The sequence below is a fragment of the Vigna angularis genome, chromosome 1 (genome assembly GCF_016808095.1).
Source record: "Vigna angularis cultivar LongXiaoDou No.4 chromosome 1, ASM1680809v1, whole genome shotgun sequence".
NCBI classification, from domain to species: Eukaryota; Viridiplantae; Streptophyta; class Magnoliopsida; order Fabales; family Fabaceae; genus Vigna; species Vigna angularis.
The window spans coordinates 23,062,023-23,074,228 of NC_068970.1; the positions used below are offsets into that span (position 1 = coordinate 23,062,023).

At 35.1% G+C, this 12,206-nt stretch overlaps 2 protein-coding genes across 2 annotated transcripts; one reads left to right on the forward strand and one right to left on the reverse strand.

Moving 5' to 3' along the window:
• Positions 1-756: 756 nt before the first annotated feature.
• LOC108323852 (3-hydroxy-3-methylglutaryl-coenzyme A reductase 1) lies at positions 757-5,015 on the forward strand. The gene is made up of 4 exons (XM_017556639.2): positions 757-2,240; positions 3,014-3,195; positions 3,294-3,640; positions 4,326-5,015. The coding sequence occupies exons 1-4, from the start codon at positions 1,216-1,218 to the stop codon at positions 4,566-4,568; spliced, it is 1,797 nt and encodes a 598-aa protein (XP_017412128.1). The 5' UTR covers positions 757-1,215; the 3' UTR covers positions 4,569-5,015.
• Positions 5,016-7,871: 2,856 nt separating this feature from the next.
• Positions 7,872-10,536, reverse strand: LOC108332967 (thioredoxin reductase NTRB). The gene is made up of 2 exons (XM_017568269.2): positions 9,064-10,536; positions 7,872-8,117 (listed from the first exon to the last, which is right to left on the reverse strand). The coding sequence occupies exons 1-2, from the start codon at positions 10,235-10,237 to the stop codon at positions 8,047-8,049; spliced, it is 1,245 nt and encodes a 414-aa protein (XP_017423758.1). The 5' UTR covers positions 10,238-10,536; the 3' UTR covers positions 7,872-8,046.
• Between the last annotated feature and the right edge of the window lie 1,670 nt (positions 10,537-12,206).

Sequence of the window (12,206 nt, forward strand, 5' to 3'; positions counted from 1 at the left end):
AGATAAAATATGGAAAGGTGAATCCAAAATCTATAATTCTAAAAATTGGAGCTAAGTCTAACAAAAATTTTTAATTTATCTTACAAATTCTAGAAAATATTTTAGCAAAAAATAAATAAATATATATTTTATTATTATCTTTGTATTTTGTAACATTATCTTTTTATTATCTTATTATTAACTTTAAATCAAATTATTCACTTCTTATATTTATTTATTTTTACAATCAGTTTTATATTAAAACATGTATGTATATTAAACACTTGTATCATAATTTGTTTTATCAGCAAAACACTGCTACCACATAATAACATCTAACTCTATTTTAGAACATGTTAGCTAAAAAGAGGCTTGTACCGTAACTCCACTTTGTATAACAAGCATTAGCGTTGAGTTCTCTCAAATATCTTTATCTGTATGACTTTAAAATTGGCTAATCTTGGATACCACATATTTTTGAAAAATTAAGAAAGTTTCTTACCACTCTTACACTTACACTATAATAAATCCAGTAATATTCGACTAATTTAGTTCTATATTTAGAGTCTGGTCATCTAATACCGCCTCTATTAAGAGATTATGTTTCCTGAGAAAACTTTTAGTATGTGATATTAGTATATTTAGTGGAGGTGAAGAAAATGTGTAAAAGAAACATTCAATTTACCACAATCAAGCTTCATTGGGATATATTTATTTGAGGTAGAGAGAGAATATCCTTTGAATAAATTTCCAACCTAATTTGAAAGGTAAATTACCAATTACATGTGAACCATAAGATTTGGGACAGCCAAAGAAGACAGCGATGGTATAATTTAGATAATGAATATTGCATAAGGAGAAGAGTATATTCTGAAAGATTATTTGGCAATTTAAAAATTGAGGGATGGAGGGAGAGAGAAAAGTGAAAGTGAAATAGAGAAGAAGAAGAAGAAGGTGGAATTGGAACATGTGAATATTGGAGGAGAGATAGGAGGAGGGATGGAATAAAAAAGAGAAAAAATGGGAGAAAGAAGGGATGCACGCTGTCCGCGTGGGCAACGGTGGAGCGCGGCAAGCTCAGAGTTTCTATAAAAAACCTTCTAAAGTCTCGCTCTTCCTTTCAACTACAATTCCATTTCTAGCACTCTCGCTCTTCCTCCTCCATCCATCCATCCAGCTTCTGGGTTTCACATTTCCCTCTGCATCTGCATTCCCTCCGTCACTTCCACTCGGGAAATGGACGTTCGTCGTCGATCCCTTCCCGCCTCCGGTGACCGCGTCAAAACCCAGAAGCTCAATAACAACGATAGCCTCACCGCCCCATCCACTCACTCCCACGCCCCATCGCAAACGCTCCTCCCTCTCTACCTTACCAACGCCCTCTTCTTCGGTCTATTCTTCTCCGTCGCATACTTCCTCCTCCACCGCTGGCGCGACAAGATCCGCACCGCCACTCCCCTCCATGCAGTCACCCCCTCCGAAACAGCCGCCATAGTCTCCCTCGTCGCCTCTGCTGTCTACCTCCTCGGCTTCTTCGGGTTCGCCTCCCGTGCCTCCCTCGACGAGCTCTCTGATGAGGAGACTATCCTCCGCGAAGACTCTCGCACCCCTGGCCCCTGCCCCGCCGCGCTCCTCGACTCCCCTGCCTCCAAGATAAAACACAATCAAATTCCTCTCCCACGCTCCAAATCCGTCGACAAATCGGTGGAGTTATCAAATCCTCCACCTCTAAAATCTTCTCACGAGGCAGCACTAGCACCATCACCGATTTCGTTGTCTCCCGAGGACGACGAGGTCGTTGAGGCGGTGGTTTCGGGGTCGGTCCCGTCGTACGCCTTGGAGTCGCGCCTTGGGGATTGCGGTCGGGCAGCTGCGATCCGGCGTGCGGCAGTGCAGAGGCTGACGGGTCGGTCGCTGGAGGGTTTACCCGTGCAGGGGTTCGACTACGATTCGATATTGGGGCAGTGCTGTGAGATGCCTATAGGGTTCGTGCAGATTCCCGTTGGAGTGGCGGGGCCGTTGTTGTTGGATGGGAAGGAATACACTGTGCCTATGGCCACCACTGAAGGGTGTCTGGTTGCCAGCACCAACAGAGGGTGCAAAGCTATTTACGTCTCTGGTGGTGCTTCTTCTGTGCTTCTCAGGGATGGCATGACCAGAGCACCCGTTGTCAGGTTGCCCTCTGCTCAGCGCGCTGCGCAGTTGAAGTTCTTCTTGGAGGATCCTCTCAACTACGATTCCCTTGCTGTCGTTTTCAACAAGTAATCTCTTCTTCTATCTCATTCTCCTTCGCTTTTTTCTTTCCTTTCCAAGTTTCTTTCCCCACTTTTTTATGATCCGATTGCGACGCTTTACGTTGACATTTCCGAAACCTCGGCCAAATGTCTCTTTCACGAATTCTTATGACCATCTATGATTGCCTTGTGCTTCAGGATTTATCTTAAACGTCATGCGATGTTAGTGTTTATAAATCTTATGCCTTTATATTTCATTGAAAGTTCTTTTTTCTTTTATTTTTTTGTCCGTTATGTTTTGCTACCAAAGTTTCACTCTGACGTTTGAAAATTTAGGAAAATATAGTAAGAAAGCAACATTCTTCTCTATTTTTCCGCAATTTGAAGAACATATATTTTATGGACAACCTTAGTTCGTTAGTTGACCGGATCCATTTGTAGTTGTTTTCACAACGAGATAAATTGGAATCCCACTGTGAATGGTTTTGTTGATGGGTAAATCTGGGAGTACTTTTGTAAGGCTTGTTTTGATTATTGTAAGAAACGGGACCCAGGTTATCCACACAAAAAAACGTATAAAACATTTGACTGAAATCAAGCTGGGGAATTGGTAATTTTGGCTGGTGTATGTTTACGGTTATGTTTTTATTTCATTTTTTTATGTTGATCGATCAAAGTGTTAGGAATACCTATGTGGATCTGTCGTGATCGCTTTTTGTCTTCTAGAACTATTGCAAGCCATAGTTACTGCGGGTTTCTTATAACAAATGATGAGTAATATGTAATGGATATATGCGCAGGTCGAGCAGATTTGCCAGGTTGCAGAGTATTCAGTGTGCTATTGCGGGCAAGAATCTGTACATGAGATTCCGATGCAGCACTGGTGATGCCATGGGGATGAACATGGTGTCTAAAGGTGTTCAAAATGTCCTTGATTTTCTTCAGACAGACTTCCCTGACATGGATGTTATTGGAATCTCTGGTAAACATGATCTTCTTTATGTGTTTTTACTGCATTTTCCTTTGCCATGTTTGAAGGCAGTAGCTGAAATTGTAGCATACCCTGTTGCTTTGCTCCAGGAAATTTCTGTTCGGACAAGAAAGCAGCAGCTGTGAACTGGATTGAAGGACGTGGGAAGTCGGTGGTGTGTGAGGCTATAATTAAGGAGGAGGTGGTGAATAAGGTGTTGAAGACCAGCGTAGAGGCCCTAGTAGAGCTTAACATGCTAAAAAACCTTACCGGGTCAGCCGTGGCTGGTGCTCTTGGTGGGTTCAATGCCCATGCCAGCAATATCGTGTCTGCTATCTACATTGCCACTGGTCAGGATCCTGCCCAGAATGTGGAGAGTTCTCACTGCATCACCATGATGGAAGCTGTCAATGGTGGCAAGGACCTTCACGTTTCTGTGACCATGCCCTCAATTGAGGTACAACGCTTCTCTCATCTTCTACTGATTCTCTGTTCTTTTAGATCCTCTTTGATTCTAAACATGGAAAAACGATAATTTTATTATTTAGAATGAAATTAATAGAAAATATAGTAAACGAAACCAACTAATCACATAAAACAAGAAAAAAATTGCTTTAAAATTCTCGCATCTATAAGACAATTTCAAATGAAAGTTATATATATCAATGTTTTTTATTCATAATTAAATTTTTTAGGTAAATAATTAAATTTAAGTTAAATTTGAATATTTTTAAGTAATTTATTTTAATATATTATTATTTAAAAATATTTATTGAATTTTATAATAATTTTAATTTTCAAAATTATTTTAACTTTAATTTACTTTTAAAATTATTGTTACATCAAAACATTAGTAGTGTCATTTTCGCCAAGTTAACTTAGGTGGACTCTGACCATCTCTGAGGTTGTATATTTTACGAAAGAATACAGTTTTGTGTAGCGGGATATTAGTCTGTATTAATAGATGCATTTGGTGGTCCCATTACACATATAAGCATGCGATGCACGTTTTATGTTTGCCTTTTGTTTTAATCTCCTTGGACATGGTGTAATACTCATCCAACATGTGTAGATAGATATTTCTTTCTTTAATTCCTTAGACAGCTTGAGTATAAGAGATCCTTTTCTGTTGTGGTTGTCAGGTTGGTACTGTAGGAGGGGGCACACAACTCGCATCTCAGTCTGCATGTCTTAATTTACTTGGTGTGAAGGGTGCCAGTACAGAATCTCCCGGTGCAAATTCTAGGCTACTGGCGACCATTGTAGCCGGTTCAGTCCTGGCGGGGGAGCTATCACTCATGTCGGCAATTGCAGCTGGACAACTTGTTAAGAGCCATATGAAATACAACAGATCAAACCGGGATATGTCTAAAATTGTCCCATAAGCTGCTCACATTAAAATTCAATTGTCTTAAAGAGACTAATAAGAAAACCATCACATAAAGACAAAAGTGATGGTTGGCATCTTCCACCAGTGAATCCAGCTCCCCAAAAGTGTCTATGTTTGGCATTCATTGAATATTTGGTTGGTGCGACTCTTACGGAGATTGTATAGAGGGAGTTGGATCAGAGGGTGGGGGAAAACAAGAGCCATACTTTTGGGATTAGAGTTGTATTTGTTTTACAGAAAGAAATCATCTGTGTCGTGTGCTGTTATTCTCTTGTTTAAAGCTACCACTGCTTTAGATGATGATGATGGTACTTTAGTCTGCAGTTTTTTGATGTCTTGTAAGATCCATATGGTTAATTTGTAATTTTAGCAAGAGCACAGATGATGTCTCCAAATGGGATGTAGAGATGTTTATAGTAATAGTCACTGGTTGTTCAAGGTTTATTGGTTCTGTTGGGTGGTATATATTATTGTGTGGTTCTTCTTCCCTTCCTCATTCTTATATTACTCCTTTTAATGGTTGGATCCTGTCCCTTCCTCCCATTTTACAACCTATTTTTCTTCTGTAACGGAACATGAATGAAATACCTATTTTACTTGATATTAGGTTTCAGATCCCTTAGATGGATATTTAATAATCAGAGTGTAATTTTTTATATTTAAGATATAGTATTTTAATTTAAATAATTGATGCATCCTGCAACATGTTTGAGTTTTTTTATTAAATAATAGACTCACGATCCCACAATTCATTAATTTAAATATTTTCAATTAAACTTTTATTAATTGATTTTTATCTATAAAATATTTAAATTTTTTTATGTTTTTAATATTGAATCCTAATCATTTAATTTTTTTTCATTAAGTGACAAGGAACATATCTTTTGATTATCAAGGAACATATCCTTTGATTGTTACAGGTAATCACATGAAAGTTATCAAGAAGCACGGTGATCACCTTAGTTAATAAATTTTCAATTAAAATAATAAAAATCAATTGTCACTTTATATTATCCATAATATATTTTATATTAATCATATATTCTCAAGGAAATTAACATCAGATATTTAATAGAAAAACATAAAAATTTGAAGATTCAACAATTCAAAAATATTGATATAAAATCACATGGAAATAACAAAATTTATGAGAGACTTGAAATTTAATTAAGTCTCAGATTTTTCTTCTAATTTTTATGTATTATTGTTAAATTTTAATTGTTTCTTTTATCATTTTAAAAAAAGTTAATTTTTTTTTATTTTCTCCTGTTAAAAAAATATTTTGTGAAATGATAGTATAAATAAATTTCTTAATTGTAAAAGTGTTTAAGTTGAAAAGAGTAAAAGTGAGTGATTATTACAAATGCAACTCACTTAAACACGAAGCTCACTCATTTTTTATTTCAAAATTTAATCAGGTTATTTGAGAGATAAAGAAGAAATTAGCTGTTTTAAATTGAGTTTTACGCTTTTTCATACTCTTGGATTAGAAAACAAGAGTATCAAACTGCATTTTAGTTTCTTTATTTATGTTAATTTCTTTATTTACGTATAATATAACCGTTGGATCAACTTAAGAAATAGATGATTTGAGTCTATAAATCTAAAAGAACTAAGGTCGACCGGTCGGACTAAATTGGAATTAACGATGATTATATTAAACTTAAATTAAATTATTATCGATTAGTTTGTAATTAGATTAATATATTTCAAAATCTATAAATATATGTTTGTGATACGGTATATTTATTGTTAGCATAATCGAACCCTTGTGAACTTTAGTAATAGAAATGCCTTCTGGCAAGTAATTCAAACGAACGTAATAAGTGTGAAATGGAAGAAAAACTTTAACCGTGAATTTAAACACTGATGAAAGGAGAAGACTTGATCTCCACTTCCACAAATCGAAACAATTTAAATTAATTACTTATTATAATTAGGTCGAGTAACGTAAACCTCGGTTTTTTAACTACTGAAGAGTATTCTTTTCATCCTTGGGTTAGAACGGTGTTGAAAATGAACTGTAAACGGATTTTATGCATATATACTTTCTTTTTTCCATTTTTTATTTATGCAATTTTGAAATTTATGAATATTCATAGTGGTTTTTATTAATATAAGACCTGTAAAATCTTTGTTTAAAGACCAAAAATAAAATTACTCATAAATTTTAGAGACTAAAAACATTTTGTTTTATCGATGGAAATAAGAAACAAAAAAAGATAATCTCTTTTAGTTAATGAAAATAAAATAAAAAGTATTTCCCAAAAGAATTCTAAAGAAACTAAAATTACTGAAGAACCAAGAGATCACTTCTAGTCTACTCTATATGCAAATTCCAGGCAAAATATATACCATTTTTAGTGAATCCCACACTTTTTTTTTTCATCTTCCTATTCAACAAATAAATGGTATTTCAATACTTTTTCCTTATTATTATATATATTTATTCGGTAATAATTTTTCTTTTATTCCATGGCAATTTAACCAAAAAGTATCTTAAAATTTATTTCTCTTCTCACCAAAAAAAAATATGATAGAAATTTGATATTCCAATTCATTTTGTTAAAAACAAAGAGTAACACATAAAAACTCTAGAAAAGAAGGATTTGAATATATTTTAAAATTTTTTGTAAAACCGTGTTTAATTTCCTTTGCGGATTAGACGGAATCAATAGTTAAATACTTGAGTTTATAAAACCTTTAAAAAGTTAAAACAATAAAGCACACTAGTTTTTATACATATTCCTTCCAAACTGAATTCCGTTTAGCTCTTCCTTAAATATCTCTAAGAGATTCCACTAATCATAAATAATTACACTCCTGATTCACAACTAACCCACTGGGATCATAAATAAACAAAAAAGAATTTAATGAAAGTAGAGATCTACACAAAAGAAGGAAACACAAACAACACAACCCCAAAGAAACACTATAACATACATGTTTTAAAACATTAGACGATCTAAAACATTTATGCATAACACCATTAGACGATCTAAAACATTTATGCATAACACGTGTACTATTGTTTAGAAGCTCTCTGTTTGAGTAACTTACATTGTTCTAAACCGTTTAGCAACTATCTTAGATGGTTTAACCTTGTGTTATATGCTCTCTAGATTAGACGCTCGGTTAAAGTTTCTTATAACATTTAGTATAGTTAAGTTGTAGTGTCTAATGCTTCTTATCCTAGATGTTTCAAAACGTTTTAACATTATTTCGTTTAAACATTATGTTAAACTTCAAAATAGAATTTACTTAAACGATCTTATCTTAACAAATAAAACTTGCATTACACGCTTAAATTTTATTATATTTGTCATGAAGTCACAACAGAGACACAATAGCTTAGAAAATCATGTTAGTCTGCTTGTCTCTGCAATCAATTGATGAGTATCATACGTACAGATAAAGATGTTAACTTATCAGGAGAAAGAAAAGCCTTCACTTTCTGAACTCCAGCTACAACGTTAAACTCTCCTACCATCCTGCAAACCTATCTCTTGCAAGAAATGTTCTGCATCCAACGCTGCCATACACCCTGCATCAATAATAACATTTCCGTTATCCTTTCGCATAGTATAACTTTTGCTGGATTATATCTGATTCTGATTGTGTTATGCGCATACTGTAATTGTGACACTTTTTACGTTCTATGACCAACAAACAGTCAAAACCATAAACAGTGCAATCACTTTTATGACACTTCTAGTTCAAAAAAATCAAATATAAAGGTGAAATACGTCCCCTTCAGTTTTTTTCTATCAGAATAGATCAATGACTAATCCCAAACTGAGTTCAGAACCAAATATAAGTCAACGACTACTCAAATTTAAGCTTCAGTTGCTTTGTCCAAATTGTAAGCGTACTCTTTCTGTAACTTATTTTAATTCTGTATTCTGTCTTACATCAAGTACTAACTCCCAATTCAGAAATGGAAGAAAATAAAACTGAAGAATTTATTTACAATCAATATGACTTAAAGTTCTAGCAGAACATTGTTGATAGAAATACTACTATTATCATATAGTCTATATAACTGAAGTGAAGGTGAGCATACTAAAGAATATAACAACACCTAAATTGTCAGGCCTCTCTATTGGATCTCTCTAATAAATTACAAAAGGTGGGAAAACGAGGATTACAAGAAGGTGGGAACACTGAATAATCAGAAAGTATGTCGAAAGATATTCAAAATGTGGTGATTCTACCAAATGCCATTTCCAAATAAAATTAGATAATGTTGAGAACATGGAGAAAACGTGAAATCCATGACAGTTTCAAAACCAAGGAAAATATAACCCTAATAATAACATAACCTGTTCATACTCTAATTTGCTTGAAAAGGATGTTTAATGGAACTGATAGAGAACATGGCCACCAAATTCAAAAAAGCCAGTTTCAAAACAAGGAATCTGACAACACATTAATCCATATCTATCACAGAACAAAACAATCTAATATATTTGAAAATACACAAGAATTACCTGTTCCAGCTGCAGTAATAGCTTGCCTATACTTTTTATCCTGCACATCACCGGCAGCAAAAACCCCATCAACACTAGTCTTTGTGGTGCCAGGTTTGGTCACAATGTACCCATCAGAGTCTAATTCAAGTTGACCATCCAAGAATTTCGTGGCAGGCTCATGCCCAATTGCAAAGAACAAACCAGAAACTTTCAAATCAGACACAACCCCAGTCACCACGTTCTTCACCTTAACCCCACCAAGAACCCTACCCTTATTATCCCCATAAGCCCCAACAACTATTGAATTCCATAACACCTCAACTTTGGGATTATTCATCAGCTTCCCCTGCATGATCTTAGAAGCCTTAAACTTGTCCCTTCTATGAATTACATACACCTTGGAACCAAACTTGGTGAGGAAGCTAGCTTCCTCCATAGCAGAATCTCCGCCACCGATAACCGCCAGAGGTCTGGCCCGGAATATCGGCGCGGCACCGTCACACACGGCGCACGCCGATATCCCACGGTTCCAGAACCCGTCGGGTCCGTCACCCGCGCCATCGAAATTCAGCCGCTTAGCAACTGCGCCTGTGGCGATGATGACGGATTCAGCTTCCACGGTGGTGGAGTCGGTGAAAACCCTAAGCGGCCGTTCGGAGAAGTCCACAGTCGTCGCGGTCTCCGTGACGATCTCGGCACCGAAGCGCTGCGACTGCTCGCGACAGCGGTCCATGAGCTCGGCGCCGAGGATGCCAGCCGGAAATCCCGGAAAGTTCTCAACGTCGGTGGTGGTGGTTAGCTGGCCGCCAGGAGCGACGCCGTTCGCCATCCATCCTTCGAAGAGGACCGGCTTCAGCTCCGCTCGAGCAGCGTAAATGGCGGCTGTGTGCGCCGCCGGCCCACTTCCGATGATGCAAAGCTTCGTTTTCAGTATTTTCCGGGGGACGATTTCGCCATCGGAGGAGGAAGAAGTATCGCCGGCAATGGACGAAGAGGCGGAAGAGGCGGTGGATGAAGGAGAAGAAGAAGCAGAAGAAGAAGATGAAGTAAAAGAAGAAGAGGACGAAGAAGAAGAAGAAGAAGAGACGTTGGAATTGGAGGCCGCGATTGTGGCTGCGGCAGCGGTGGAAGCGAGCCCAAAGCCTATGATGTTGCGGGCTTTGGTGAAGAACGTGTTTGGGAAAATTCCCATTACTGTCCTTGATTGATTTTCGCGAATCGCGTTTTTCTCTTTTCCTCAGTGTAGAGAGGTCATTCCTGTATACAGATACGTTTCGAAATTTGAACAATGTGGCAACTCAAACAAATGCAAGAGCTCGGAAAGGGTAACAAGCTACGTTGCTTTAGAAAATCTGTAACGATAACGAAAAGAATGTGTGTTGGTTTGGTTGTGCTTTGTTTGGCATTTCACGTATGGAAAGCCTTACTTGTTCTTTTTTTCTAGTTGGGTCGGTAAGCTATTCCGTTATTCCAAATGTCCACGATCCACAAAAGTTAAGCATAACACAGCTTTCAACTTTGTTCAAATGAAGCATTGCTTCCATGGTTTTCATTCTACACAAGCTCAATTGGGCCACAAAATATTTTGTTCTGAACAACTATTACTCATTGTATCCATTACAAATTCTATTTGCACCACCTTGTTTTATTACGGCTCAACTCAGCACTCTCTGTTCCGTAGATCATCCACCAAACATGAATGCATACAAATAAACAATTATTTTTTATTTGAATAAATAGTTAATACAACAAAGAGATACAATTCTAAATAGGTGAAAATATGGTTGTTAAATATAGTCAAGATAGCATCATCAAAATAAGTATGCATTTATATACACTAGTATTACGTTTCAACGTTGTGTACTATTAACACGAGAGATTGGGATTGCATATCAAAATCAGTGCTTAAAATCAGACTTTATTAATTTTTGTCCATGTTATGTAATTACAGAGGTTTAAAGCCATTGTTTTGAAGCTGACATATGATGTTGGTCGTATAAATAGGTGAAGCCTGACACATGTTCCCTCCTCACAAACCAGTTGGCCACCCTTGTTTTCTGGTGGAGGAACTAACATTAAACCCACCTGCCTCGTCGCAACCCCCTCCTGTTCTCACCCACGCCTAAGTTAAATCTACAAAAATAATGGATTTTCTTTTAAGTTTAATAATATGTGTGGGAAATTTCATATTCATTAAAAATTAGATTAAGTTGTACTAAATAAAGAACAACAAATTTTACTTTATTAATCTAGTTTAGAAATTAATGGATTTTTTTTTATAAATGTAATAATGAAAGATCTCACGTTAACTAAATATTATATTAAATTATAGTAAATAAAAGCAAATTTTACCTTATTAACCTAGTTTACTAAAATTGAGCTAAACTTATTTTTTTCTATTTTAATATGATATTAGAATATATTATAATTGACTACTTAAAACACATACTTAACTCATGTGCATGTGGATTATTTTTTTTTATGATAATAAAAAATAATATTTATAAGTTTATTATAAATATGAATAATTTTTATAAATTTATTGTAAATATTTTTTATTTATTTTGTAGGTAATTTTATAATTAAAAATGGTTAAATTTTAAAAAATAGTAAAATTGAAAAAATAGTTAAATTAAAAAAAATAGTTACTTAAAGGATAAAATTGATAAAGTGATTACTCTTTAATTTGATTCTTTTATAGAATAAAATTGCATAACAAATGTGGATACCAAAAAGTAAATCATTTACATAAAGGTATAAATATTTCAAGTTAGATTTAATTATTCATTTCATCATTGTATTTGTCCTAGCACCATTTATTGCTATAGATACTTAAAATCTTTTTATATAAAGGTATAAATATTTCAACTTATGTTTAATTTAGCATAATCTTTGTCATAAATCTTTAAAAGTAATTAATTATTTAAAATTTGATAAGGTTTATGGTATCAGTTGGGCTTTTAAAGTTTTCTTTTGCGGTTTAGCATTTTGATTATTTTAACCAAAAAAATGTAAATTTTTTTGTTCCGGTTCATAACTGATGCTAAAAATCTTCATCTTTTATCTCATATTAATACATTTTTGTTCAGAAACCATTGTCAATTGTCGAAAATAATTGTTGTTTTATCCCTTTGTTAACTAGTGAGGTTAGTCTTCCAATT

Coding starts and splice junctions, on each gene's coding strand:
- LOC108332967 (XM_017568269.2), bottom strand. CDS start 10,237: ATGGGAATTTTCCCAAACACGTTCTTCACCAAAGCCCGCAACATCATA. Junction 8,118..9,063: donor TATTACTGCAGCTGGAACAG/GTAATTCTTGTG, acceptor TTATTGATGCAG/GGTGTATGGCAGCGTTGGAT.
- LOC108323852 (XM_017556639.2), top strand. CDS start 1,216: ATGGACGTTCGTCGTCGATCCCTTCCCGCCTCCGGTGACCGCGTCAAA. Junction 2,241..3,013: donor CTTGCTGTCGTTTTCAACAA/GTAATCTCTTCT, acceptor ATATATGCGCAG/GTCGAGCAGATTTGCCAGGT. Junction 3,641..4,325: donor TGACCATGCCCTCAATTGAG/GTACAACGCTTC, acceptor TGTGGTTGTCAG/GTTGGTACTGTAGGAGGGGG.